At 39.0% G+C, this 25,735-nt stretch overlaps 3 protein-coding genes across 4 annotated transcripts; 1 reads left to right on the plus strand and 2 right to left on the minus strand.

Annotated features, from left to right (window-relative positions):
• Positions 1–607: 607 nt before the first annotated feature.
• LOC117302971 lies at positions 608–3,243 on the minus strand. The gene is made up of 5 exons (XM_033786977.1): positions 2,685–3,243; positions 2,365–2,434; positions 1,922–1,984; positions 1,508–1,663; positions 608–672 (listed from the first exon to the last, which is right to left on the minus strand). The coding sequence occupies exons 1-5, from the start codon at positions 2,862–2,864 to the stop codon at positions 608–610; spliced, it is 534 nt and encodes a 177-aa protein (XP_033642868.1). The 5' UTR covers positions 2,865–3,243.
• Positions 3,244–9,838: 6,595 nt separating this feature from the next.
• LOC117303182 (surfeit locus protein 1-like) lies at positions 9,839–23,447 on the minus strand. 2 transcript variants are annotated; one of them, XM_033787312.1, is made up of 9 exons: positions 23,365–23,447; positions 17,806–17,894; positions 16,166–16,452; positions 14,867–15,052; positions 13,656–13,728; positions 13,314–13,361; positions 13,084–13,198; positions 12,382–12,463; positions 9,839–10,645 (listed from the first exon to the last, which is right to left on the minus strand). In XM_033787312.1, the coding sequence occupies exons 2-9, from the start codon at positions 17,887–17,889 to the stop codon at positions 10,561–10,563; spliced, it is 960 nt and encodes a 319-aa protein (XP_033643203.1). In that variant the 5' UTR covers positions 17,890–17,894; positions 23,365–23,447; the 3' UTR covers positions 9,839–10,560. The 2 variants fall into 2 exon arrangements, with proteins under 2 accessions (XP_033643203.1, XP_033643202.1); XM_033787311.1 differs by lacking the exon at positions 23,365–23,447 and having other exon boundaries at positions 17,806–17,970.
• On the plus strand, positions 18,072–25,501 carry LOC117303181 (protein FAM221A-like). Its single transcript, XM_033787310.1, has 6 exons — positions 18,072–18,246; positions 22,393–22,575; positions 23,326–23,516; positions 23,934–24,143; positions 24,748–24,944; positions 25,329–25,501. Exons 1-6 carry the CDS (start codon positions 18,170–18,172, stop codon positions 25,476–25,478), a joined length of 1,008 nt encoding a protein of 335 aa, XP_033643201.1. The 5' UTR covers positions 18,072–18,169; the 3' UTR covers positions 25,479–25,501.
• The last annotated feature ends 234 nt before the right edge of the window (positions 25,502–25,735 follow it).

The following is a 25,735-nucleotide window of genomic DNA, read 5'->3' on the forward strand; positions in this document are numbered from 1 at the left end:
CTGGATTGGTTTTTATTTTTGAACCTATTGAAAGGGCAAGGCCTTTGTCGTTTTGCAAAGGGCACTTTCACTTGAAAATTTTAAAGTCAATGAGAAACTTTTGAAGGGCAGCAAGGCCAACACCAGGGGCAAGGGAGGACATGTACCCCGTGGCCTGGGTGTAATTCCAGGCCAGACATCATCTAACATTATCTTCTACAGCGTGCCGTGAAATCTTTCACTGCCTACATCTTTTATGAAGAAGAGAATTTAGTACAGCTTGCTCAGAAGTCACTTAAATTATCAAAGTATGCAAATCACTAGTTATGAAAACACAAAGACATTTGTGACAGCTGCTTTTTAAAGTTTTTAGTGTGGGATTTAATGAGAGTTACTTTCCATAGATTTTCTGTGATTTTTTCTTTTAAAACTAAGTGTCCCTGTCAGCTGAAAAACTTGCGGGTAAAATGTACGTGGAATGTTATGGAGAGGGCACTAATGTAAAGCGCATTGATATGGTTTTTGTAATATGCGCTATATAAGAAGTAGTTAAATGAATATCTCTTGCATGTGCAGTTATTGCAGGAAATATAACAGAGGGTTAGAAAGTATTCCCCAAGTTGCTGGGCTAGTTGTTCTTGCCATTCTCTGTGTTCTCATCTGGGGTTGCAATGGGTGGTAGGACATTCGGCACTAGAACGAAGAAGAACAATTAAATATGAGGTTATTTAAAATCCAAATTGTCGGGAGTCAAGTCGTGCCAACTTTCATAGCGCTTTGTAACAGTAGGAACAGTTTTTGCAGAATAGATACCAAAATATTGAAAGTTTTGTGAATTGTTTGATTGGAGAGAGAAGTACATTTCCTTTTGCCACCCCCCCCCCCCCCATTAAGTTTTAAAGATATTGCGATTAATACAGTATCAACTTTTAAGTTGATACTAAAGGCACTGGACACTATTGGTTATTACTCGAAATGATTGTTAGCCTAAAAACTTACTTGGTGATGAGCGACGTAGAGCTGTTGATAGTATAAAACATTGTCAGAAACGGCTCCCTCGGACGTAGTTTTGAGAAAGAGGTAATTTCTAACTCAAAAGACTCCAGGCCTAAAGCCTTTTATTTCTCAGTCATATAACAAAAGCTTCAGCAAAGCCTTATATTCTGCATCTGAAAGCACACAATCCAACAAGGTTTTTTTCTTCTTTCATTATTCTCTTGCAACTTCTACGACCAATTGAAGCCAAATTTCCACAGGTTTGTTATTTTATGCAAATGTTCGGATAGACCAAGTGAGAATACTGGTCTTTGACAATTACCAAAGGTGTCCAGTGTCTTTAATTGCATGATTAACATTCTGTTGGTGCTGGGTTAATTAATACATAAACAAATATGTACGTGACAAATGAAGGGGAGGTATTATATGTAAAATAAAAAATTGTGATAAAAAAGGAAGGAATGACACAAGAATGTTAGTTTACTCAAATTGACCTAGCATTTTCAGTTTGCCAGAAATGCCTTGACTTTACCTATTCCCCTGGCAGGCACTGTGCATGTATAAGGCGTGTTGCCGAAGCGGGTAGTCTTCTGCTTAGCGTCTATAAGCTGTGGGAATGCCCGGGCTGGCTCCTCATAGCTACGGCGTGATGTAGAGTCCAGAGTGTAGCGAATCTCGGGAGGTTTTCCTTCAAGCCAAAAACATAGGTTTTAAAATTGGGGATCAGGGCCCAATTTCATGGCTCTGCTTACCGTTAGCACAGAATCGGCGCTTACTGAAGCAGGGAATTAGTTGCCATGCAGCAAAACATTTCACAGATTTCTTATTTCATCCTTAGCACAGGGACTATTTTGTCAGCTATACGAATCCTGTATAAAACCTTATTTAAAGTTCATTCATCGATGAGGGGAAAAAACACAGTTTTGGGGATAAATAGTAAACAAACCACTTGGTGCTCTTGGTAGTGTCACCTTCCTGCTGTCACGGCAACATGTCCAATTCGTCGTTCCTGAAAAATACATGAAGAAATAAAAGCTTTAATCTTGGCTTCGTATCAAGATAGAATCACAAAAACTCTGGCTTCTGCTTGAACTGTTCTGCCATCTTTTTGCTATATTATTTTGAATTCATTTCATCCTGATCTTTCTTGTGTCAGAAGCTGTATGTCTTATGTTCGTCTGTCCTTTGTTTGCATGTCTGTCCGTCTAGTTACGGTATTTTTACAAGTTTTTGCTTATCAAAACAGCCCCATCCTACTCTAGTTATTTTATTTATCCAAACTGCTAGTTGTTGCTTTTACTTTACTCCAAACTTGCTTGTACTTGTCCATGTTTCATAGAAGTATGGAATTAAATATGTAGAAAATTATTTGAATTGAAAAATACTTACCTATGTGGTTGCTCATTTCTGGAAACCGTGACCGGAAGAGATTGAAATCTGGACTCCATATACCAAAGGTCTGTTTGGATTTGAAAACAATTATAACATCTGTAAATGCTAAGTTCAAATAATGGTATGTTAATTTCTGTTTTTCCTGCCAGTTTCAGCAATAAATTCGTTCATGGTTATTGTGAAATTTAATTTTCCTTTTGACTATTGAAAGCTGAATCAACGGAACATTTATTTCATGTGAAATCAGCGGTTGCTTGGATTCAAACCCACAACCCTTGTAACTGCAAGTAGTCCACAAATTTACTAATGATTCTTACGTGATTATCCTTGTTGTACGGGCTCTGATACACCAGACCTATCGAATGTGGATTTTGCCGCCGTGTTGGCGAGAAAATCCTCGGTATGGATCGCTGCTTCGTCTGGTCATTTGTACAGGAGAAGTCGGTCAGCGTTGTAGTCCGCGGACGTCTATAACGTCGGGTGAACACGTTAGCCATGCTAACAAATTGATCGGCTTCTGTTAATAATCATTCAGATTACAGTTATTTGTTTTTCGCCAAATGTTTTGTGTAAAATTAATAATTGCTCTCATGAAGTACACTTCCCAAACGAAGTATGTTTAACACCAAAATCATGCAATGTAGTTGACAACGTGCGCAGCTAACCAGTGTAGTTACGCGCGTTTTTCTTTTGTGACGTCATCAAATCAACGCAGCTAATGAGTGAAACAGTGGAAAACGCAAAACAGGTTTGTACGCGCAGCGAACAGGTCTGACCGATGAGCAACCTTCTTTGACACGCACACTTTTTGGTAGCACAAAAAACCTACTTGGTAACGAGCAATGGAGAGCTTTTGATAGTAGAAAAAAATCGTGAGAAACGGCTCCCTCTGAAGTACTTTTTTGAGATCGAGGTAATTTCTCACTCAAATATATAAAGACTTTAGCCCTAAAGCCTCATTAGGCTCACAAATTTGTTCAACAAGGGTGGTTTATCCTCCTTTATTCTCTCGCAACTTCGATGACCAATATTGAGTCAAAAAACGACAAGGGGTACCTCCAGCCATTTTTATCAAAAATAGGCAAAATATTGAAAAAAAACGACAAGGATAAAGTCCAGCCGTTTTATCAAATTTAGGCCAGAAATTGGAAAAAAAAAACATGGGGTAAGTCGAGCATTTTTATCCAATTTGGCCAAAACAAATTAAAAAATAACAAGGGGTAAGTCCAGCATTTTTATCCAATATGAGCCCCAAAATGAAAACATTACAAGGGGGATGTTTATCAAATGTTAGCCCAAAACTGAAAAATCACAAAGGGGTAATAGTCCAGCTCTTATTAGCTGCGTTATAACTATCAGCAAAGAAAGAAGTTATAGGATTCATCCTGGAACCAACTTCGCCAAGACCAATGATCACAAACTACAAGCCTACTGCTGCTGTTAATAACCGAAATAATATAGGGCAGAGAGACAGTCTTCCGTTTCTTATAATCTTATTCGTTTTCTCAAGATACATTTGCTTAATTTTTATGATAAATCATTGCCCTTACGCAAACACTGTCTTCAAATACTTAAATAAAAACAAAAACAAACCTGTAACATTCCGTCTATGATGCCGTGTGTTTAAAATTGTTTGCTTAATTGTCCTTGATTTATTATTCTTCTCAAGTACCATGTGGCACCGTAGCTAAACAAAGTACGTGTTGGTCTGAGATCTACGAGACCCGGGTTCAATTCCCGTGTCCATCTCTTTTCTTTTTGCTTGAACGAAGTGAATGAATTATATAAGTAGTATAAAAATCATCTCCAAACACCAACGGGCACTGTGGCGACACAGTGCACTGGATAGTTCAATTGCGTGCTATCCAGAGCTGGTACACCGGTTCGAATCCCGCCCGTACCAAGAGGGACATGACTTTTACTGCTTGCACCAGTAATGGATTGGGGTCCGTCATGTCTATCCCCAAATTAGGTGTGGATGAAGATATTCCGTGTGGGAGAGTAAAGGAGGGACCGGGACTGCAAGTCCCTTAAGGGTTCTAATGGGTGATCACCACGCTGGTTTCGATCAGACTTTGAGTCCCCTGAACGCCTGGTCGTCACTCTGACTAACTCTTTGCATAAATTTGCTCTAAAAGTTCCCAAGGCTATATATAGCCTTGTGATTTTTTCGGCAAAATTTTAAAAGTTGCCTTATGACTTTTTCGGCAAAATTTGAAAAATTCACAAGGCTATACCTTGTGACTTTTTCGGCAAAATTTGAAAAGTTCACAAGGCTATATAGCCTTATGACTTTTTAGGCAAAATTTGAAAAGTTCACAAGGCTATAGCCTTATGACTTTTTTGGCAAAATTTGAAAAGTTCACATGACTTTTTAGGCAAAATTTGAAAAGTTCACAAGGCTTGTGACTTTTTCGGCAAATTTGAAATGATTTTTTAGGCAAAATTTGAAAAGTTCACAAGGCTATATAGCCTTATGACTTTTTTGGCAAAATTTGAAAAGTTCACATGACTTTTTAGGCAAAATTTGAAAAGTTCACAAGCCTTGTGACTTTTTCGGCAAATTTGAAATGATTTTTTAGGCAAAATTTGAAAAGTTCACAAGGCTATAGCCTTGTGACTTTTTCGGCAAATTTGAAATGATTTTTTAGGCAAAATTTGAAAAGTTCACAAGGCTATAGCCTTATGACTTTTTCGGCAAAATTTGAAAAGTTCACAAGGCTATTATAGCCTTGTGACTTTTTCGGCAAATTTGAAAAGTTCACAAGGCTATAGCCTTGTGACTTTTTAGGCAAAATTTGAAAAGTTCACAAGGCTATAGCCTTATGACTTTTTTGGCAAAATTTGAAAAGTTCACAAGGCTATAGCCTTGTGACTTTTTCGGCAAAATTTGAAAATTTCACATGACTTTTTCGGCAAAATTTGAAAAGTTCACAAGGCTATAGCCTTATGACTTTTTCGGCAAAATTTGAAAAGTTCACAAGGCTATCCTTATGATTTTTTAGGCAAAATTTTAAAAGTTCACAAGGCTTATAGCCTTATGACTTTTTCGGCAAAATTTGAAAAGTTCACAAGGCTATAGCCTTGTGACTTTTTAGGCAAAATTTGAAAAGTTCACAAGGCTATAGCCTTATGACTTTTTTGGCAAAATTTGAAAAGTTCACAAGGCTATAGCCTTGTGACTTTTTCGGCAAAATTTGAAAAGTTCACATGACTTTTTCGGCAAAATTTGAAAAGTTCACAAGGCTATAGCCTTATGACTTTTTCGGCAAATTTGAAATGATTTTTTAGGCAAAATTTGAAAAGTTCACAAGGCTATATAGCCTTGTGACTTTTTCGGCAAAATTTGAAAAGTTCACATGACTTTTTAGGCAAAATTTGAAAAGTTCACAAGGCTATAGCCTTATGATTTTTTAGGCAAAATTTGAAAAGTTCACAAGGCTATAGCCTTGTGACTTTTTCGGCAAAATTTGAAAAGTTCACAAGGCTATAGCCTTGTGACTTTTTCGGCAAATTTGAAAAGTTCACAAGGCTATATAGCCTTATGACTTTTTTGGCAAAATTTGAAAAGTTCACAAGGCTATAGCCTTGTGACTTTTTCGGCAAATTTGAAAAGTTCACAAGGCTATATAGCCTTATGACTTTTAAGGCAAAATTTGAAAAGTTCACAAGGCTATAGCCTTATGACTTTTTTGGCAAAATTTGAAAAGTTCACATGACTTTTTAGGCAAAATTTGAAAAGTTCACAAGGCTATAGCCTTGTGACTTTTTCGGCAAATTTGAAAAGTTCACAAGGCTATATAGCCTTATGACTTTTTAGGCAAAATTTGAAAAGTTCACAAGGCTATAGCCTTGTGACTTTTTCGGCAAATTTGAAAAGTTCACAAGGCTATAGCCTTGTGACTTTTTCGGCAAACTTTGAAAAGTTCACAAGGCTATAGCCTTGTGACTTTTTCGGCAAATTTGAAAAGTTCACAAGGCTATAGCCTTGTGACTTTTTAGGCAAAATTTGAAAAGTTCACAAGGCTATAGCCTTATGACTTTTTTGGCAAAATTTGAAAAGTTCACATGACTTTTTCGGCAAAATTTGAAAAGTTCACAAGGCTATAGCCTTGTGACTTTTTCGGCAAAATTTGAAAAGTTCACATGACTTTTTAGGCAAAATTTGAAAAGTTCACAAGGCTATAGCCTTATGATTTTTTAGGCAAAATTTGAAAAGTTCACAAGGCTATATTATAGCCTTATGACTTTTTAGGCAAAATTTGAAAAGTTCACAAGGCTATAAGCCTTATGACTTTTTTGGCAAAATTTGAAAAGTTCACAAGGCTATAGCCTTGTGACTTTTTCGGCAAATTTGAAAAGTTCACAAGGCTATATAGCCTTATGACTTTTTAGGCAAAATTTGAAAAGTTCACAAGGCTATAGCCTTATGACTTTTTTGGCAAAATTTGAAAAGTTCACATGACTTTTTAGGCAAAATTTGAAAAGTTCACAAGGCTATAGCCTTGTGACTTTTTCGGCAAATTTGAAATGATTTTTTAAGCAAAATTTGAAAAGTTCACAAGGCCTTGTGACTTTTTCGGCAAATTTGAAATGATTTTTTAGGCAAAATTTGAAAAGTTCACAAGGCTATAGCCTTATGACTTTTTCGGCAAAATTTGAAAAGTTCACAAGGCTATATAGCCTTGTGACTTTTTCGGCAAATTTGAAAAGTTCACAAGGCTATATAGCCTTGTGACTTTTTAGGCAAAATTTGAAAAGTTCACAAGGCTATAGCCTTATGACTTTTTTGGCAAAATTTGAAAAGTTCACAAGGCTATAGCCTTGTGACTTTTTCGGCAAAATTTGAAAAGTTCACATGACTTTTTCGGCAAAATTTGAAAAGTTCACAAGGCTATAGCCTTATGACTTTTTCGGCAAAATTTGAAAAGTTCACAAGGCTATAGCCTTGTGACTTTTTCGGCAAATTTGAAAAGTTCACAAGGCTATAGCCTTGTGACTTTTTCGGCAAACTTTGAAAAGTTCACAAGGCTATATAGCCTTATGACTTTTTAGGCAAAATTTGAAAAGTTCACAAGGCTATAGCCTTATGACTTTTTTGGCAAAATTTGAAAAGTTCACAAGGCTATAGCCTTGTGACTTTTTCGGCAAAATTTGAAAAGTTCACAAGGCTATAGCCTTGTGACTTTTTCGGCAAATTTGAAAAGTTCACAAGGCTATAGCCTTGTGACTTTTTCGGCAAACTTTGAAAAGTTCACAAGGCTATAGCCTTATGACTTTTTCGGCAAAATTTGAAAAGTTCACAAGGCCTTGTGACTTTTTAGGCAAAATTTGAAAAGTTCACAAGGCTATAGCCTTATGACTTTTTTGGCAAAATTTGAAAAGTTCACATGACTTTTTCGGCAAAATTTGAAAAGTTCACAAGGCTATAGCCTTGTGACTTTTTCGGCAAAATTTGAAAAGTTCACATGACTTTTTAGGCAAAATTTGAAAAGTTCACAAGGCTATAGCCTTATGATTTTTTAGGCAAAATTTAAAAAGGTCACAAGGCTATATAGCCTTGTGACTTTTTCGGCAAAATTTGAAAAGTTCACAAGGCTATAGCCTTGTGACTTTTTCGGCAAATTTGAAAAGTTCACAAGGCTATATAGCCTTATGACTTTTTAGGCAAAATTTGAAAAGTTCACAAGGCTATAGCCTTATGACTTTTTTGGCAAAATTTGAAAAGTTCACAAGGCTATAGCCTTGTGACTTTTTCGGCAAATTTGAAAAGTTCACAAGGCTATATAGCCTTATGACTTTTTAGGCAAAATTTGAAAAGTTCACAAGGCTATAGCCTTATGACTTTTTTGGCAAAATTTGAAAAGTTCACATGACTTTTTAGGCAAAATTTGAAAAGTTCACAAGGCTATAGCCTTGTGACTTTTTCGGCAAATTTGAAATGATTTTTTAGGCAAAATTTGAAAAGTTCACAAGGCTATAGCCTTGTGACTTTTTCGGCAAATTTGAAATGATTTTTTAGGCAAAATTTGAAAAGTTCACAAGGCTATAGCCTTATGACTTTTTCGGCAAAATTTGAAAAGTTCACAAGGCTATAGCCTTATGACTTTTTAGGCAAAATTTGAAAAGTTCACAAGGCTATAGCCTTATGACTTTTTTGGCAAAATTTGAAAAGTTCACAAGGCTATAGCCTTGTGACTTTTTCGGCAAAATTTGAAAAGTTCACATGACTTTTTCGGCAAAATTTGAAAAGTTCACAAGGCTATAGCCTTATGACTTTTTCGGCAAAATTTGAAAAGTTCACAAGGCTATAGCCTTGTGACTTTTTCGGCAAAATTTGAAAAGTTCACATGACTTTTTAGGCAAAATTTGAAAAGTTCACAAGGCTATAGCCTTGTGACTTTTTCGGCAAATTTGAAAAGTTCACAAGGCTATAGCCTTGTGACTTTTTCGGCAAACTTTGAAAAGTTCACAAGGCTATATAGCCTTATGACTTTTTAGGCAAAATTTGAAAAGTTCACAAGGCTATAGCCTTATGACTTTTTTGGCAAAATTTGAAAAGTTCACAAGGCTATAGCCTTGTGACTTTTTCGGCAAATTTGAAAAGTTCACAAGGCTATAGCCTTGTGACTTTTTAGGCAAAATTTGAAAAGTTCACAAGGCTATAGCCTTATGACTTTTTTGGCAAAATTTGAAAAGTTCACAAGGCTATAGCCTTGTGACTTTTTCGGCAAAATTTGAAAAGTTCACATGACTTTTTCGGCAAAATTTGAAAAGTTCACAAGGCTATAGCCTTATGACTTTTTCGGCAAAATTTGAAAAGTTCACAAGGCTATAGCCTTGTGACTTTTTCGGCAAAATTTGAAAAGTTCACAAGGCTATAGCCTTGTGACTTTTTCGGCAAATTTGAAAAGTTCACAAGGCTATAGCCTTGTGAATTTTTCGGCAAACTTTGAAAAGTTCACAAGGCTATATAGCCTTATGACCTTTTAGGCAAAATTTGAAAAGTTCACAAGGCTATAGCCTTGTGACTTTTTCGGCAAAATTTGAAAAGTTCACAAGGCTATAGCCTTATGACTTTTTCGGCAAAATTTGAAAAGTTCACATGACTTTTTCGGCAAAATTTGAAAAGTTCACAAGCCTTGTGACTTTTTCGGCAAATTTGAAAAGTTCACAAGGCTATAGCCTTGTGACTTTTTTGGCAAATTTGAAAAGTTCACAAGGCTATATAATAGCCTTGTGACTTTTTTGGCAAAATTTGAAAAGTTCACAAGCCTTATGATTTTCTAGGCAAAATTTGAAAAGCCTTGTGACTTTTTCGGCAAATTTGAAAAGTTCACAAGGCTATAGCCTTATGATTTTTTAGGCAAAATTTGAAAAAGTTATGGTGCACATCCAGAAGCTGTGCCACCAGGTGATGTTAAAGGAATACCTCAAAATTTACAGAATAAATTAAAGGGATACGACAAACTCATTTGAAGTTTAGTTTATTAATATCAAAGCGTATTAAGTCCCGAAAATACAACTTGCTTCAAACGAAAGGCAAAAAAAAAAAAAGGTTTCTTGCTTAATTTGTCACATAATTTGTCACTGATAAAAATGTTGTCATGGTGCCCCGTAATTTTGCTGTGGTGTCCTTTGGGAAAGTTCATTTACAAATTTACATTTTCCTCATCGAAGTGCCCTTGCCAGAAAAGGAATAGCTGCGCCCCTTCAATATCGAAATACAAGGCCGTCAACCTCCAAGATTTGCCAAAACACGGTCTCAAAAACAGGTAAGCTTGAAATAACACATCATGACTGCTCTCTTTTCTCAGATTAAAATCCCTGACCAAAACTGCAATTAGATTCTCAAGCATGAGGATGGGTGTAGATTTAACACTAGAGAATGAGGGCCATAGTTTTACAGTCCAATTAGTCACTAGAAGAACGTCACCATATAATCCAAAATGCAAAATCAGCTCACAGTAAAGCTCTGCAGAATGAAGTACTGCAGACCTTGGGTGTTACAGAATGTCCTCCGCAAATACATAATCGTTTCAAAACGATACTGAGTACCATAAAGCCAAATGCAACTTGGTCCTTTGCTACAGAATCTCTACAGACCTTATGTAGGTCCTACATCAGCAACTATCCAATACTGCAGAATGACTGGAGATGCTGGGCTTGTGGACTTTTCATTCTACAGACTGTCTACAGAGCCGGTTTGCTGAGCATCCGTCTTTTCTTGTAGATTCCAAAGAACCACATCAGACCAGTTAGGAAGGAGAGACTGTACCTGGTATTTATAATGCAAGAAGATAATGAAAGTAACCTTTAAATAAAACTGATATGATAGTTTGAGCAGCCATCTAAGTGAAGGCCAAGAGTCGGCTAAGAGGTGGCTAGTAGTTGGCTTTCTAAACTGCTAGGGCTAGCTACAATCCCGGCCATATCTCGTTGGGCCCCCCTGCCCCCTTTCAATGTTGGTTCCATTTGCCGACTGTGTTCCAAATTACAGTCAACATTGAGCGGGGGGCAGGGGGGCAAATGTTTTGAATGTGAATGTGAATGGGAAGTGCACAGGGAACTGTTGTATCAGGAAAGGGTGGCCCAAGCATTTTGGCCGGGATTGTAGGATCTAAGAGCAAGCTTGAGCCAGCTTGAGCCCGAAAGAAGCCAGCTAGGGCCAGCTCGGCCCAGCTAGGGTCAGCCAAGAGCCAGCTAGGGCCAGCTAAGAGCCAGCTGGGGCCAGCGACAACCCAACTATGGCCAGCTACGAACCAGCTAGGGCCAGCTAAGAGCCAGCTAAGGCCAGATAAGAGCCAGCTAGGGCCAGCTAATTAGAGCCAGCTAGGGCCAGCTATAAGAAAGCTAATTAGAGCCAGCTAAGAGTCCGTGAAGAGCCAGCAAAGAGACAGATAGGGCCAGCTAGGCTAGGGGCTAGCTAAGAGCCAGCTAGGGGCCACCTGAGAGCCAGGTTAGAGTCAGCTAAGAGCCTTTTAAGAGCCTGCTAAGAGCCAGCTAAGAGCCAACAAGCAGCTAACAGCCAACTATGAGCCATCTAAAGGTAAGCTAGAGCCATTTAAGAACCTGCTAAGAGCCAGCTAGAGGCCACCTGAGAGCCAGGTTAGAGTCAGCTAAGAGCCTTTTAAGAGCCTGCTAAGAGCCAGCTAAGAGCCAACAAGCAGCTAACAGCCAACTATGAGCCATCTAAAGGTAAGCTAGAGCCATTTAAGAACCTGCTAAGAGCCACCTAGGGGCCACCTGAGAGCCAGGTTAGAGTCAGCTAAGAGCCTTTTAAGAGCCTGCTAAGAGCCAACAAGCAGCTAACAGCCAACTATGAGCCATCTAAAGGTAAGCTAGAGCCATTTAAGAACCTGCTAAGAGCCAGCTAGAGGATACCTGAGAGCCAGCTTAGAGTCAGCTAAGAGCCTTTTAAGAGCCTGCTAAGAGCCAGCTGAGAGCCAACAAGCAGCTAACAGCCAACTATGAGCCATCTAAAGGTAAGCTAGAGCCATTTAAGAACCTGCTAAGAGCCAGCTAGGGGCCACCTGAGAGCCAGGTTAGAGTCAGCTAAGAGCCTTTTAAGAGCCTGCTAAGAGCCAGCTAAGAGCCAACAAGCAGCTAACAGCCAACTATGAGCCATCTAAAGGTAAGCTAGAGCCATTTAAGAACCTGCTAAGAGCCAGCTAGAGGATACCTTAGAGCCAGCTAGAAGCCAACTAAACGCCAGCTAGCGCCAGTTAGGTTCTAAGAGCCAGTTTGAGCATGCTTAAAGAAAGCTTGGAGCTAAGAGCCAGCTTAGAGCTGAGAGCAAATCACAGCTGGAGCCAGCGATGATTTTTGAGTTGGCTTTGTGCCAGCTGAATGCCAGCCATGAGCCAGCAAATAGTCAGCAAGGAGCCAACTAAAAGCCAGTTAAGAGCAAGCTAGAGCTAATCGCGGAATATGTACTATCTAAGAGCCAGCAAAGACAGGGCCAATGGTGTTACTTTTAAGCCAGGGTAGAAGGAATTACTTAAATGTACTGACCATGTTATCATGTACTGAAGATGCTCATTCCGTAGTGTGACCCTTGACTGACCTCCAATAGGACCACCTGGGATATCACACGCTGAAATAAACAACAAAACATCAAATGTATCAGATGACAAATAGAATTATAATCTCAGTAGTTGTGAATAAGATAAACTTCTAGAGAGAGCGAAAACACCCAAGAGTGAAAACACCCAATGTTAATTGTGAGAAAAACCACAGGACTTAATCACAGACAGACAAAATGAAACATGTTATTTTATTGAAGTCTGAGCAGACTCAGCTGGGAAGTACATAGTATAGAGAGAGAATTACACAGTAAGAACTGTACTAAAACAAAATAACCTTAGACCTAAATTATCCAGATAATAAATATTGACGACATTGAGACAAAAATAAACAAGAAAAGAACTATCAGGGAAAACTAAATGCATCTTTTTCTTTTGATAACTTAGGACTGAACAAAGACACAATTGCTAGAGGGGAATGTGAACCAACAACCAACAACATCTGGTTAACCTGCTGGCACTCCACTATCTCGCCCTATGTTGGCAGTTTCCTTATTGTATCAACATGTTTTGTCTGGGTGACAGTCAAAACTGTTAGCTGTCGTGTAGCAAGAGATCACACTTCAAGGCAGTGGACACTGCAGTGGTTCCTGTCACTGCAGGTAAAAACCTGAGGCAAAGTTTAACTTACAGCTGTCTGCATCAATCATAACAGGTTCAGCTCCGGTGACCTTTGACATCTCTTCAAGGTCAAGGTAATGCCAACGACCTCGCTGTGTATCATTCTTGGGCATAAATGCTGCCCTCTGTCAAAAATAACAAGTAAACATGTAGGTTAGTTATAGTCGCCTAGTTTTCCCTACAACTTTGAGATTATTGTAGTCGAAATAGTGAATAAATTAAAGGAAATTAAAATCATACCTTTTCTGTTTTGCGCACAAGACCAACTAGCTCGATCTCCCCTGAAATCTGCAAGAAAAAAATTAAATCAACCTATTAACTAAACTATAATGGGACAAAATCTTGACTGCTTGAGTTTTACCCTGGAATAACTCTCTTGTATTGAGCTCCCACATCTAAAACTGAAATGTCCCTCTTTATCTTCTCTCCACTGGGCTCTTAGCTAGTAGGAGAGATTAAATTCAGTTTTCTGAGAGTCCTTGGCTTCACAAATAAAATAAATTAAATTAAATGAAATTTATGTCAACATCCGAATTAAGTTTTTTTTTTAAATTGGGAAAAAATCACAAACATGCTTCTTACCTGGCCCCTTTGTCTTTTAGCTGGATCAGTCAAAGATTTGGAAACAAACCCTCTGTTTACCAAAATGCTCACTCTGTAATAAAACAAAATAAACAGAGTAAAATGTTAAAGACAGTGGACACTATTGGTAATTGTCAAAGACCAGTCTTCTCACTTGGTGTATATATGCATACAATAACAAACCTGTGAAAATTTGAGCTCAATTGGTCGTCGATGTTGCGAGATAATAACGAAAGAAAGCTCTTGTTATCATGAAATTGTGGTTGATTTTGAGACCTCAATTTCTAAATCTGAGGTCTCGAAATCAATTTTGTGGAAAATTACTCCTTTCTCGAAAAGTATGTCACTTCATGTTTTATACTATCAACCTCTCCCAATTACTAGTCACCAGGTAAGGTGTTATGCTTATAATTATTTTGGTTAATTACTAATATAGTGTCCACTGTCTTTAAAGGCAGTGGACACTATTGGTAATTGTCAAAGACTAGCCCTCACAGTTGGTGTATCTCAACATATGCATAAAATAACAAACCTGTGAAAATTTGAGCTCAATCGGTCATTGAAGTTGCGAGATAACAATGAAAGAAAAATAACCCTTGTCACACGAAGTTGTGTGCGTTTAGATGGTTGACTTCGAGGCCTAAAGTTCTGAATCTGAGGTCTCGAAATCAAAATCGTGGAAAATTACTTCTTTCTCAAAAACTATGGCACTTCAGAGGGAGCCGTTTCACACAATGTTTTATACCATCAACCTCTCCCCATTACTTGTCACCAAGAAAGGTTTTATGCCAACAACTATTTTGAGTAATTACCAATAGTGTCCACTGCCTGTAAGTAACAAACCACAAGGGAAACTTACTGCATACACTTCAAACAGTTTGGGTTTGCACAAAAACAAATTGACTTGAGATAATTTTGATAATTTTCAATTTTTGTACTGAGGTCCTCCATGGAGAGCACCGCTTGGCGCTGATCGAAGCTTATCGTCAATAAAGTTGAACCCACAACCTTGTGATTGCAAGTCCAGCAGTCTAACCACTGGACCCCGATGCTTCTTCATCAAATGCAATCCACACTTGACCTAAGTCTGGACAGTAAAATGGCCTGACAACATTATGAAATCAGCGGTTAGTTTGGTAGGATTCACACCCACAACCTTGTGATTGCAAGTCCAGCAGTCTAACCACTGGACCCAGTGTCATCACACTTACCCCAAGTCTGGACAGTAGAACGGCGTGACAACATGAGCGCCTGGTTCTCCCCTTGATATTAAACTACCAGCGTCTCCTTGCGGTGGTTTGTTCAAGGTGCGTGGTAGAATTAAGACCTCTTTGGAGTGGTCGAACTCTCCTCGGACCTTAACACGCTGGTACTCGAGAGCTGCAAGATCGTCTGTGCTGCAAATGAAATAACATTTTCAGACAAAATATTTAGCATCATTGTTTCAGCATGATACTGAAGTAGAATGGTTCTTTGCTACAGAATGTCTACAGACCTACATCAGCAACTATCCAATACTGTAGAATGACTGGAGATGCTGGACTTGTTGACTTACATTCTACAGACTGTCTACAGAGCTAGTTTGCTTAGCATACTTCATGTCTTGTCGCCTTTCAACTTTGCTGGGAACATTTCTTTGTTTGTTGAGCAAATTTAGTTTTCCAAAAAAATTAACAAGGCTTCGTTCGTTTGTTCAGATGATCTTCCAAACAAGGGAACCATGATCTTCCAAACAAGGGAACCATGATCTTCTAAAACAAGGGAACCATGATCTTCTAAAACAAGGGAACCATGATCTTCCAAACAAGGGAACCATGATCTTCCAAACAAGGGAACCATGATCTTCTAAAACAAGGGAACCATGATCTTCCAAACAAGGGAACCATGATCTTCTAAAACAAGGGAACCATGATCTTCTAAAACAAGGGAACCATGATCTTCTAAAACAAGGGAACCATGATCTTCCAAACAAGGGAACCATGATCTTCTAAAACAAGGGAACCATGATCTTCCAAACAAGGGAACTCGGGAAACTCCCACAAGGAGGGGAAACGGCAAGCTGGAAACAGCTGGGGCCAATTTCATAGTGCTGCTAAGCACACAAATTTGCTTAGCATGACATTTCTCCCTTGATAAAAACAGGAATGCCAACCAAATTTCCAAGTGATTTTCAGGACTAGCAAACAACGCAACATGCAACAAATGGAAATTTGGTTGGTAATCCTGTTTTTATCAAGGAAGAAATTTCATGCTAAGGCAATTTTTGTGCTTTATGAAATTGGGCCCTGATCTCTCTCATACAAACATTGGTTTAATTATGATTTTGCACAAATCAAGAAAGTGCGATTTGGTAACTAGACTACAATACTTATTCTAGTCATTCAGCAAAGAGCAATTAGCTTGGGGGATTTGAACCCATAACCTTGTAATTGCAAGTCATGCAGTAAAAACACTGGACTGCAGTGACAACAGAAAAAAAAAGGTTCAGGGTTTGTAGTTTATGCACTTACTCAATTGATTTGAGTGCAACTGGTGGAGCAGTTGTCCTCATCTCCATATCGCGAATTAAATTCAGCTTCCACTTCCGACGCTTTACTTGCCACGTTCCAAGACAAAATGCCGCTGCCGGAATAATCAATAATAAATGACCAAACGCAGATGGTATGTCGGAGGTATCGGATGAAGCGCCCTCTTGAGTCCTACTTTGATTAGCTGGAGCTAAGTTTGGCTTGATCGTTGACAGGTGACGACAAAGTTGATGTCTTTCCAAAACGTCAACAAGCAACGACAACCTTTGCTGTAATGAAATTGAAAGCAAAATATAAAGTTGGGTTTAGCCCAAGTTCTTTCTATAAAAGTCTAGCACAGTACAAAAGCCGCACATTGTTTGACTTGAGTGATATTTGGAAAGCATAGCTGCCCGAACTAAGGCGTAAACAGTGAGGGCCAAACAGATTGTACACCTGTAATGAATGCACAGTCAAATACCTACACTAACTAGACTAGGCCTACTGCTACTAGCCCACCTTGTTGAGGTGTCAATGGCTCTCTTTTAGATAACATCAGTCTCATCACATAGTCGCCATTACTTACAGCCCACCTTTGATACATGTCCAAAGTGGGAGAAATTTGCAATCAAAGTACCACGCACTTTGCAACCTTTGAAAACTTCGCGTTTTAAACATGTATCAAAGGTGGTCCGTTTTATGGCGACTCTGATGTTAAAAGACCAATGTGAAAAGGGAGCCATTTACAGCTCAACAAGGTACACTACAATGTTGTTATTTCCTTTCTCTCTAGTGTAAGACAAACTTCAAAATGCTCTTTTCAAATACCAAAACCAAGTACTGTTTTTTCTGCAATGTTCTGTGTTGTGGTCAATATTACCTTTATTAAATCAAGAATAAAGACCGTTCTAAGACTAAGTAAGAGTAAGACTCCTAGTGTGAGTAGTGGGTTTTTAAGTAAGACTTGAGTAAAAAACTTAGTTGATTCATTCAATTTTTTTTGCATAAATCTTTTTAAATAAACTTCTTTTAGTTTTGCATTTGAAAAGACCTGATGTAGGGTTCAGGCCAATCAGGGTTCATCGATCATTAACTTTTGTATGCACTTAAATTTAAAATAACAATAAAAATTTAAACTGCATTTTTTTTTTTTTACAAATTCAATTCAAGACTCGACGTCCAGACCGTGCCGCGGCATCACCAGTACCAGCAGCCTAGCCCTGGTAGGACGTCAGTCAGTGCCACCGCAATGACGTTGCCTGCAAAGGAGGAGTCCAACCTGGGCTACCAGCAGCCTAATCAGGGCCCAATTTCATAGAGCTGCTAAGCACGAAAATTTGCTTAGCATGAAATTTCTTCCTTGTTAAAAAAAAAGGTTTACCAACCAAATTTCCATTTGTTGCATGTTGCTTGTTACTGGTATTCAGCTGTTGCTTGCCTTTTTTTAAATTCACATGGAAATTTGGTTGGTAATCCCGTTTTTATCAAGAAAGAAATTTCATGCTAAGCAAATTTTTTGCGCTTAGCAGCTCTATGAAATTGGGCCCAGAACTCTTGGTCGTCTGCTAAAAAAGTAAAAGTAATACTAGTAAAAAAATTCTCACTCTTAATAAAAAAGTCTTAGTGTTTGTATTTCAACTAACCTGTTTACCACGAAATGATGCTACAGCCCCCAATGAGCAACATGGTAAGCGTAGAAATGCTTTCGTTAATCTTGGCAGAGACATTGTCACTGTCAATATTAATCAAAAGAATAAAGGAAAGGAAGTGTCAGCAAGATTTCGTCAATCAAAATACTGGTTATGCAAGATGAGTACAGCGCCCTCTCGAGTTAAAAAGGAAATAGTAAACACTGGACGAATTCTCACCACTTGGTGGCGCTATAACTATAACAACGGAGACGCTGGTTTCGCACTGGATGTCCCGAATGGTTTTACTTTACAGATTAGTGTTTTTTCCTTCATGTTTCTCCCATAGTTTGGTTTTCATTGGTTTCAGACAATTGAGATGGCTAGTCCCAGTTACCATCTCAAGTTTGGCAAAGGTGCTGCGGAGTCAGTAGATCAATATTTGGAATATAGACGGTAAGGATGGAGTTGTTTACATTTGTAGGATTTGAAACTTTGCATGGTGGAAATACGATATAGAAAGGTTTGTGGTAACACCATGTAATGACTATCTCTAATGGGAAAAATTTTACGTCGTCGCCACCAACTTCCGGCACTTTTTTTTTTTTTTTTTTTTTTTTTTTTTGTGCACCTGAGGAGGTTTTCAATCGATTGGGCTAGGATGAAAAAGTGGTTTTTATAGGGGATCGGTTAAAAAAAAAAAAAAAAAAAAAAAAAAAAAAAAAACTAAAAACCTATAAAATTTATGTAAAAAAACACCCCGTGAATTGTCTACAGGTCCCGTTTCTCCCTTCTCTCCTCGATCCTGCCTTCTCTCTCATCCAGTCTCCATGTATCTCTATCTGGTGTCTATGCTGGAAGAAATGGATAGTTAGTAATCATTGAAATAATGTAATGCAGTACCGGGAGTCGAACCTGTAAAGCAGAGTTAACAAGTTACTATACATTCAATAGTCCATAGCCTAACCCACCGGGCTACGAGGCGTTGATACCAAATTTAGTTGTCTGTCCTAGATGTGTTTGCCATTACCTGGGTCAATAAAGGTCATAATGAATATGTAATTTAAATGAATATTAAAATAAGCTGTGATTGTCCAGTGCTTTGCATAAGTTGAATATTCATACCGTCCTGAATGACGAACTCCTTCACGCATCAGTCACGTGAAAGGTTATTTGGATTGTTCCACTAGTATGAGTCCCGAGGGGAGTTCCACCGAGGACGCACGTAATCACCAAGAGTAATTATTTAGAAAGTCTCCCAATTGTTCTGTTGGGCTATATAAGGAAGCTCTTGAAGTCTTGAAGTCATGTTGTCATGCTTTCTAAGTTGAAACATGAATACCTTTTGGAATGCTGAGAGATTGTTTGAGACTGTTGCCACGCCGGATGCTGCAATTGCGTTCTGCAAAGAACGTGGACTAATTGCCGACGCCCCCGATTGCCGGTACTGCCGCCACCCGTTGACATGGTCCGTGAAGACGGACCATGCCGACGGGTTCTCGTGGCGGTGCACACATCGGGGGTGCCGGAAGCGGTCTCGCAATTGCAGCATCCGTCATGGCAGCTGGTTTAGCGACAGCAAGATGTCACTGAAAAAAATCCTCAAGCTCACCTACTACTGGGCGGCACGAGCGACAACCTCTGCGGCAATTAGAGAAACATCAGTCCACGAAGGTGAACAAACCAGTAGTAAAACTGTCGTGGACTGGTTCACTTTTTGCCGCGAGGTTTGTCTTCGTGCCGTCGAGGAACGGTGCAGCAAGGGGATTGGTGGGCCGGGCATGACGGTCGAAATCGACGAGTCAAAATTCGGTCGCCGGAAATACAACCGAGGTCGTTTGGTTGAGGGTAAGTGGGTGTTAGGCGGCATTTGCCGTGAGACAAAGGAAATTTTCCTGATTGAGGTGCCAAAGCGGGATTCAGCGACCCTTATTCCTTTAATTAAGGAATATGTGGCCGCTGGATCCACAATCATATCGGACTGTTGGAAAGCATATGATTGCCTCAGTCAGGAAAATTTTACTCATCTCACGGTAAATCACTCCTTAAATTTCGTTGATCCTACCACTGGCGCTCATACTCAAAATATTGAGTGCCAGTGGTGGCAGATCAAGAGGAGTCTGCCGAGCACCCACGCTACCAGCTCTACCGACGGCTTCGGTTTCCGGTTGGCCGAATACATGTGGCGCCGTCAGAATGCCCTGGTCGACCACTTCGACCAAATCCTCAGTGACATCTTGCTGTTGTATAAACCACCGAAACGTTTTTGAATTGGCCCGTCCCCGACAACTCTCACGACTACCCTACTTTAAGGCACTGCTCCGCAGAAACGCCAGACAAATAAATCCAAAGATAGAATCATAGTTAACCAACCAACACATTACCGTTTATTAATTTAAATAACTTCCAAGAAAATTGTCCCTTACAAATATTCGATTAATAATGCAACATGATCCCTTACCTAAAACATACTCAAAAGCAACTGGTGACCCCAAGTTCAAATAAGGCAAAATGTCCATATCATCCAACTGCAATTTAAAGGGATTATTATACATTACATGGATGTTGGACTTCATTTCCCCTTATTTTTGCTGGGTGGCTAAAATAAGATATACCCCCGCCGTACAGGCCCGTAGACTAGGTCAACCTGCTTATTATGCAATGACGGTCATTGTATTGAAACCATAACAGCCTATTCTTATAACATAACATTACCTTCATAAACGCACGTGGTTATTTTGTGGTTTGTTCGAATTTCCCTCCGTCCTCCCTCCCTCCCCTCCTCCCTTCCCAAAATAATTTCAGTGTACCCATTTCGGAAATGAATCAGTCCTAGCGATTTTTTCCATTGCGCATGGACGCTGACCGACTGATTGGAGTGTTGAACAACAACACTCACACACACAAACAACATAAACATGGCGGAGTTCGATGTCACTGGGAGTCGAAAACGGCCCAATTTTGACCTTTGTTTACAAACTGTTACGTTTTTTTTCTCTCTTTTTTTTCTGGATGTATATATGCGTTAACCCTTCTTCTCAGGTAAGAAAAAAATTCAGTGGTTTTGGAGTTAATTAACGGCGGATAAATTGGTGGCGACGACCGGAAGATTACCCCTCTAATGAGTTGGGGTGGTACTTAAGCAGCCTGCAGAGTCCAGCTTTCTCCAGAAGCGATCAGAGCGTACTGATCAAAACGTCGAGTTGAAACCAACGGTTCTTTTCAGAACCACCCCAACTCATTAGAGATAGTCATTACAATTAGTTACTACTTACATGGTGTTTTACCGCAAACCTTTCTATTTATTATGTTATGGTTTACATTTCTCAAGTATTTTTTTTTTTTAATAATTAAAGATATCATACTATCACTATCAATATCAGAATCTTGATTTGCAACCACAAGGTTGTGTGTAACAACCCCACCTGTGACCTAACCGCTTATTTCACAATGACTAGAGTCCGGTCCTACTACTTGCCGTCAACTCACCGACTTGCCGTCAACTCGCCGTCAACTCATTTTCGTGCCGTCAACTCATTAAATTTACATGAAAAATTTATAAATGGGACACGGAAGTGTTAAGTCTGGGCTAAACTACATATTTCTCATGGTTTTCGGTAAAAATTCATTCACAAAATCGACTTTGTGTTGATAAAAAAAAGTACCAATCATTGACATCTTGGGCCAAGACTGTGAAAAAGCAAGATGGCAGCCGACGGTTTTGCTGTTTCGAGATAATTTTTTCACGAGAAAAAAACTCAATTTTTATTCCGAAATATGACCTAAAACTTTCGCGAATTCTCTTTGAGCTGATACTTTACAGTTCTATGTTTCTTTTGTGGATTTTAAATGTATAATGGAGGAGTTGACGGCGAGTTGACGGCGCAAGTGAGTTGACAGCGAGTTGACGGCAAGTAGTAGGACCCCTAGAGTCAGTCTAGCCCCACTTTAGCCCCACTTGCTTGGCTACACAAGTGGGGCTAGAGTCAGCCGATCATTATTATTGTTTGGAATATAGATGGTAAGAATGGGGTTGCTTACCTTTTGTGCGAGTCAAATGATTTTGAAGAAAACAATGCACCGTGGTCAAACTGCAATTCAAAGGCAGGGCTTGTGTTCGCGCACAAAGTTCGGTTATGGGTTTGAATCCAACCAAGCTAACCCGCTGATTTCAGAATGACTGACTAGAATAATTATTGTTGTCTAGTTACTGAATCACAATCTTTTTGATTCGTGCAATTCATAATGATAGACTCTATCTAAAGTTAACAAATGTTTGTATTTGTTTTTTGTTATTGAGGTTGAGAGAGGGTTTGTTAATGGCGTTATACGGTTTGTAATATATCCCCATGTGTGGTAGTGTAAGTTTGTCAAGTCCCAATCCTGACAAGAAGATTGTCTAATTTCTAAACAAACAAATAACAAACTGCTTTTTATTTTCAGTTCCCATACCGCCACAAATAAACCCTGCAACACATCCAAACTACATTTATGTCTAAATGTATTTTTTAATTTGGTGAATGATGTAAACATAAAATAAAATAGATTTATACTTTAGATGGTTTTAACATAATATTATTTTTGAGAAACATTTTATTACAGAATTGTTGGTGAGGACGATGGCGGTCATAGTGGTGAGTTATTATCACCAGAGCAGTATGAAGCCTACAAGAAAGAGGTCATTCCAGCCAGAATGAAGAATCGACTATTTGTGAGTTGGACCTCTCCTAGAGGCTGGGACTGCAAGCTTGTTGGACCAGAAACTCCATGCTTTTGTCAACATAGGTAGGTAATACAGGTACACAGGTCACTGTGGTCCAGTGGTTAGACTGCAGGACTTGCAATCAAAAGGTTGTGGGTTCAAATTTTCTCAAGCTAACTGCTGATTTCACAATGACTAGAATAAGTATTGTTGTCTAGTTACTGAATCGTAACCATAGACGTTAAACCAATATATTTATGTGAGAGATTGATGGCTGTTGCCAGTTTGGTGTTTATATCCCCTTGTGGCATAGAGGATGCCAAGTTCCCTTAAAAATTATCTACTTTTTAGATTGATAGTATGAACTTCAAAGTATAATGTGGTTTGGATAACTTTTTCCAAAACAAATTTGATCTGAGAAATTATTATTGGTGTCTGTCCTCAAATGCTGTGATCTGAGATGCAGTTTGTACCCGCTGTCACCTCGCTGAATGAAAATGAATTCAAAGTTCATGGGAAAATACAGTGACAAGTTTTTAGCTATTTTCTCAGCAAGTATTAAGGCCGAGTCACACTGCAGCGATAACGATAACGATCACGACGCAAAGAGAACGCATTCTATTGGTTGAATTGCTCCACGCAGCATATGCACACGCTCATTCAACCAATGGAATGCGTTCTCTTTGCGTCGTTATCGTTCTCGTTATCGCTGCAGTGGGACCGAGCCTTTACACTGTATACAGCTGAAACTTTGTATCTTTCTTTAAAACTGTGTCTATAAATCAGCATTACGATGGCAATCATTAAAACAATCTATAACACTGTTTTTCAAGGTACAAGCAGCACAAAACAGACTTCAAGGAGCTACCTACAGAGCGGCCGATCCTACTACCATGTCGGGTCAAAGGTTGCAAATGTAGATCCTACAATTACGTCCCCCTGAATGGAAGTCGTCCACTTCGCTGCCGTTGTAAACACTTCACTGATGAACACTCCGAAGACCCAAGTCATGCCTGTATGAAATGTGAGTATACCGTTTGATGCATTTAAAACAAAAAAATCCCTCTTTATTTGTGGCCTCAAAAATAACAATAGTGACTCTTACATAGCGCACTTCCAAAGAATAATCAATGAGCTTCAAACATAATTACCCCTGGTCACTGAGCCATTTAAATGTTTTCATTCCTTTAACAATCTCAGCTCCCTCGGGAGTATCCTACAGCCTGTGCTGCCAAGTTTTAAAAGTTTCAATCAATCACAAGAACTATCTCTGCCCTCACAAGTATCCATTTACCACTGGGCGATGAGAAGTAATTATTAGAGTCAAATGTCTTGTCCAAGGACAAAAGTATCATGACCGGAAAAGAAAGTCCTTTTTATGTTTAATATATTAGTAAATACTCACAAGAGTATCACTAATCCTTTTTTGTTCACCATCTAGCCAGCTGCAACTGCGTCTCTTTCAAGAGTTCCTTCACTTGTTCCTGTGAGCAGCCGACGTACCTCCATGAGATGATAATTGAGACCAAGGAAGAGAGACTGGCCAGGGGTCATCCTGTGGGCCACGACACACCGTACGCAGCTATGGGCGGCCTGACGGGGTTCAGCTCGCTCGCTGAGGCATACATGAGGCTAGATGACAGCGGAATAGGTAAGAAGGACCTCAAAAGGTTACTTGTGAAGTTAGAGGGATGAATAGAAAAATAGAGACAGCAAATTCCAACCAAAGATCTAATTTTAAAGTCTAATAAACCTTAGCTTCCATGCACTCTCACCCAAAAAAAATAGCAATCTTTATATAAAAAAAACTCCAGCCTAATCCTATCCCAAAACTTGAGTTGTCTGTACCTTAATCCTAACTCTAATCCTTGAACAAAAAAAGAACATTTTAAGAAAGTTTTTGAAAAACCCTAAACTTAATAAATACAGTTCAAAAGAGAAATATCTATTAATTCATTGCGGTACCCCTTGCAAACACATAAGATTGGAATTGCCTCTAGCCAATGGACTAGCTGGTTGGTAAGACATCTGCTCTAGCAATGGAAAGGCCATTGGTTTTAAATCCCATGTGAGTGATTTGCCTTTAGATTTTTTCACAGATATGTGGAAAGTACTGAGTATATACATGTAGTGCTAAATACACATCGGTGTAAGATCCCCGATGCAAAACTATCATCTAATAAAAAGTGAAACTCATGAGTGAGTTGTTTTAGTCTGCATAATGTCTAACTGTTTTGGTTCGGCTCACCTGATAGGTCCAGCCAGTGAGGAGTTCCTTAACCAGCCAATCACCTCATCCGATAATCCTTTCCTTCGGATGCATGCAAACACCTTCAAGGAGCTTGAGGGCCCTGATAAGAAAGTAGACGCTCTGACCGAGAAGATGGCAAACTTTAAGATGACCGGAACCGATGCAGATATGGACTATTATGAGATGAGGTACCAACAGAGGGTAAGAAAAATATCTCAAATTTTAATGATAGAAGGAAGGCAAATCAAGCTCAATAAACTGTTCAACTTTAAACCCCTTTTCCTCAGTTTTATTCTCTTGTATTTCTTGTTGTTCCTACTTTCACAACATTTGAACCAAATGTGGTATCAAAATTGAACAGATTATAGATTTTGCTTTTTCAAATTACCTGGGTCGACAACCAACTCATTTTGATTGACCCCATCACATATGCTGAAAAGAAAGCTAAAAACATTAATATATCACATTGTGTTTTTTTGGACGATTGTTTTGTCTCTTTCATTTCAACAAACTATAACCTAAATCGTATTCCATGAACCTATCAGCAAATGAGATGTCTGTTTAATGCATTTTATTATTTGACAGCTAAAAGAAGACAGAATGAAGAAAAGAAGTGTGCAGCCTAGACCTGTCTCAAAACCAGCACAAGGGGGCGCTGTTTCAGGCAGTGCAAAAGCTAAGCCTGTTAGCGCAAAGACCAGTAGAGGACCAACAAGAAGTGCTGTCAAGAAATAAGCTGAGATGTCGGTTGGAAAAACCATGTTGAATAGGCTTGACTGTTTTTTTTTCTGATAAAATATAACAAGCTTTTGCAAACTGCTTAGTGCTTACCAACCAAAATGACCTTTGGTATTGCAAAAAAAAATAGTTAATGGCCTGACGTTTCAACCATAGCAGGGTCTTTCTCGATGGCTAAAGAAAGGTGTGTTTTTTTCTTCTCTGTGTTGTATTTCAAATACTTTCACTTTTGCAAAGTGTCATCCCTGCACCAA

This window comes from Asterias rubens, chromosome 19, assembly GCF_902459465.1.
Source record: "Asterias rubens chromosome 19, eAstRub1.3, whole genome shotgun sequence".
Taxonomy (NCBI): domain Eukaryota; kingdom Metazoa; phylum Echinodermata; class Asteroidea; order Forcipulatida; family Asteriidae; genus Asterias; species Asterias rubens.

What these genes read in the sequence shown, in the direction of transcription:
- LOC117302971 (XM_033786977.1), bottom strand. Translation starts at nt 2,864, where the DNA reads ATGGCTAACGTGTTCACCCGACGTTATAGACGTCCGCGGACTACAACG. An exon ending in AGAAATGAGCAACCACATAG is followed by an intron (nt 1,985 to 2,364) that starts GTAAGTATTTTT and finishes TGTATTTTTCAG; the next exon opens with GAACGACGAATTGGACATGT. An exon ending in AGTGCCTGCCAGGGGAATAG is followed by an intron (nt 673 to 1,507) that starts GTAAAGTCAAGG and finishes TCTTCGTTCTAG; the next exon opens with TGCCGAATGTCCTACCACCC.
- LOC117303182 (XM_033787312.1), bottom strand. Translation starts at nt 17,889, where the DNA reads ATGTCTCTGCCAAGATTAACGAAAGCATTTCTACGCTTACCATGTTGC. An exon ending in GTTGCACTCAAATCAATTGA is followed by an intron (nt 15,053 to 16,165) that starts GTAAGTGCATAA and finishes TTTCATTTGCAG; the next exon opens with CACAGACGATCTTGCAGCTC. An exon ending in TTGTGCGCAAAACAGAAAAG is followed by an intron (nt 13,199 to 13,313) that starts GTATGATTTTAA and finishes TATTTTTGACAG; the next exon opens with AGGGCAGCATTTATGCCCAA.
- LOC117303181 (XM_033787310.1), top strand. Translation starts at nt 18,170, where the DNA reads ATGGCTAGTCCCAGTTACCATCTCAAGTTTGGCAAAGGTGCTGCGGAG. An exon ending in CCATGCTTTTGTCAACATAG is followed by an intron (nt 22,576 to 23,325) that starts GTAGGTAATACA and finishes CTGTTTTTCAAG; the next exon opens with GTACAAGCAGCACAAAACAG. An exon ending in GCTAGATGACAGCGGAATAG is followed by an intron (nt 24,144 to 24,747) that starts GTAAGAAGGACC and finishes CTCACCTGATAG; the next exon opens with GTCCAGCCAGTGAGGAGTTC.